The sequence below is a fragment of the Austrofundulus limnaeus genome, unplaced genomic scaffold, assembly GCF_001266775.1.
Source record: "Austrofundulus limnaeus strain Quisiro unplaced genomic scaffold, Austrofundulus_limnaeus-1.0 Scaffold1355, whole genome shotgun sequence".
Classification (NCBI taxonomy): domain Eukaryota; kingdom Metazoa; phylum Chordata; class Actinopteri; order Cyprinodontiformes; family Rivulidae; genus Austrofundulus; species Austrofundulus limnaeus.
This window is the reverse complement of record NW_013953757.1, coordinates 53913-56183: the sequence shown is the minus strand read 5'-3', so window position 1 is coordinate 56183 and position 2271 is coordinate 53913. Positions and strand designations below refer to the sequence as shown.

The window sequence follows — 2271 nt, the reverse complement described above, 5'->3', positions numbered from 1 at the left end:
TTAGATTTTATTTCATTTCAGTTTAATTTGAGTTTGATTTCAGTTTGATTTCAGTTTGATTTCAGTTTGATTTTAGTTAGATTTTATTTCATTTCAGTTTAATTTGAGTTTGATTTCAGTTTGATTTCAGTTTGATTTCCATTTGATTGTAGTTTGATTGTAGTTTGATTTCAGTTTGATTTCAGTTTGATTTCAGTTTGATTTTAGTTTGATTTTAGTTTGATTTCAGTTTGATTTCAGTTTGATTGTAGATTGATTTTAGTTAGATTTTAGGTAGATTTTAGGTAGATTTCAGATTAATTTTAGTTTGATTTCAGTTAGATATCAGTTTGATTTCAGTTTGTTAACCTGACTAACAGCACAGCAGAGCTGCATGAGCAGAAACTCTATTTTTAACCTGCCTCCAGAGCTTTTCTGTCCTGAATAAATGCACACAGAGGGACGGAGGGAGGGAGGATCGCAGCCGTGAATCAGTTCAGTTCTTAGATCGACTGAATTATTCTGCAGATATTCTGACAACTTTTACTTCCTGTCCTGTTTATTCCTGTTCCCAACACATTTTTAAACTTTCTAAGCAAACAGACGTTTACCTGTTGGGATGTATTTGTGTAAACTTGGGTTGTAAAGATGAAAACTGAGTGAAGACGCAGGACGGCAGGAGATGATCCACTAAAGCTTTAGGTTATTTGAAGTTTTAACTAACCGGGGGGGGTGATAACGCCGGTGGTGAATCGTCTCGTTGTTTTGGATAAACGTCATCGTTTCTGCGGTTTGTTTGTTTGGAGACAGAATTTATAAACTTTTATTTTTCAGTATTAAAAGTTTCGATTGTTTCAAACGTCAAACAGAAGGCCTGCATGAGGACAAAGGTTCAAAAGGGTTTAAAATGCAGATTTTAGCTTCTTATGTAAAGTTTGTATTTCTTTACTTTGTGTTAAAAGCAGCTCCAAAGTTTCTCCCTCTGACTTCCTGTTTCCTGTTTCCTGCCACAGAGGAAGGCGAGTACTTCCTGAAGGTTTTGATTCCCAGCTATGCAGCGGGTTCAATCATCGGGAAGGGAGGTCAGACCATCGTCCAGCTGCAGAAAGAGACCGGAGCCACCATCAAACTGTCCAAATCCAAAGACTTCTATCCTGGTAAGCCCCGCCCCCTCTGCTGATTGATGGCTGGATGATCTACTTCCTGATAAAACTTCTTCACAGTAAAAGTGTGAAAATGAGTGTATTGATGCATCAGTTGTATTTGTTTGTTGAAACACACACACACACACACACACACACACACACACACACACAGTAAGCTGTGTGCACAGAACCAAACCACAGCAGAGTCCAGTTTTTACCACGAACCAGAGGAGCTGATCTTTGTGTGTCGCCTGTTTGACCTTTTATCTGGTGAGTTTTGGAGCTCTGAGTCGGCGGGACATTTAGAAAACAAACACAAAGATCAGGGCTGAAACGGTCAGTTGTGCGTTCATGTGTCTCTAACCTGGAGGTCCTGAAACATGGGAACATTTAGTTATTTGTGAAATCTTTGCAAACAGAGAAGAAGCCGCAGTGAAGGAGTGTTGAGTTAATAACATTCAGTTTGGTTGTAGCTGCTGAAAACCCACATTCTGTCTTTAACCTTCAGTGAAAACTCAGAGGAGCCAGAAAACAACTGAAACAAATTATTTCAGAATCTGTGGCCAAGAGCAGAGCTTGTTGGGAAACGGAGCAGAGGCTCTGCCAGCGAAGGGTTTGGGTGTTCCAGCTTGTAGATATTTAACCCTGCAGAGTTTGTTGGTGATGGATCTGGTCAGAAAAGTGACGTGTTTAATGTGTGACCTGACCACATGTTGGCAGCTAGCATCATGAGTCAGAGCTGCAGGAGCATCCTCATCTGACCCACATCCTCATTCAGACTCCGGTCTGTGTGAGACCACGTTCTGCAGCTGAGAGGCTGCTGCAGGATTACAGCTCCTCTTTACTCCTCATGTGAAGGAGCTCCAGTCCTACAAACAAGAGGTAAAATATCAACAAACTAGAGATAAAATATCAACAAACGAGATAAAATATCAACAAACAAGAGATAAAATATCAACAAACGAGATAAAATATCAACAAACAAGAGATAAAATATCAACAAACACCAGTTAAAATATCAACAAACAGCTAAAATATCAACAAACAGCTAAAATATCAACAAACGAGATAAAATATCAACAAACAAGAGATAAAATATCAACAAACAAGAGATAAAATATCAACAAACAAGAGATAAAATATCAAC

At 38.8% G+C, this 2271-nt stretch overlaps 1 protein-coding gene across 1 annotated transcript in view; it reads left to right on the top strand.

Annotated features, from left to right (window-relative positions):
- Positions 1 to 2271, top strand: part of nova2 (NOVA alternative splicing regulator 2) — a gene marked incomplete at its 5' end in the record, with an annotated part of 28495 nt that overhangs the window by 2157 nt on the left and 24067 nt on the right. The window contains 1 exon segment of the mRNA XM_014031970.1: positions 993 to 1136. Coding sequence (XP_013887424.1) covers positions 993 to 1136 — 144 coding nt within the window.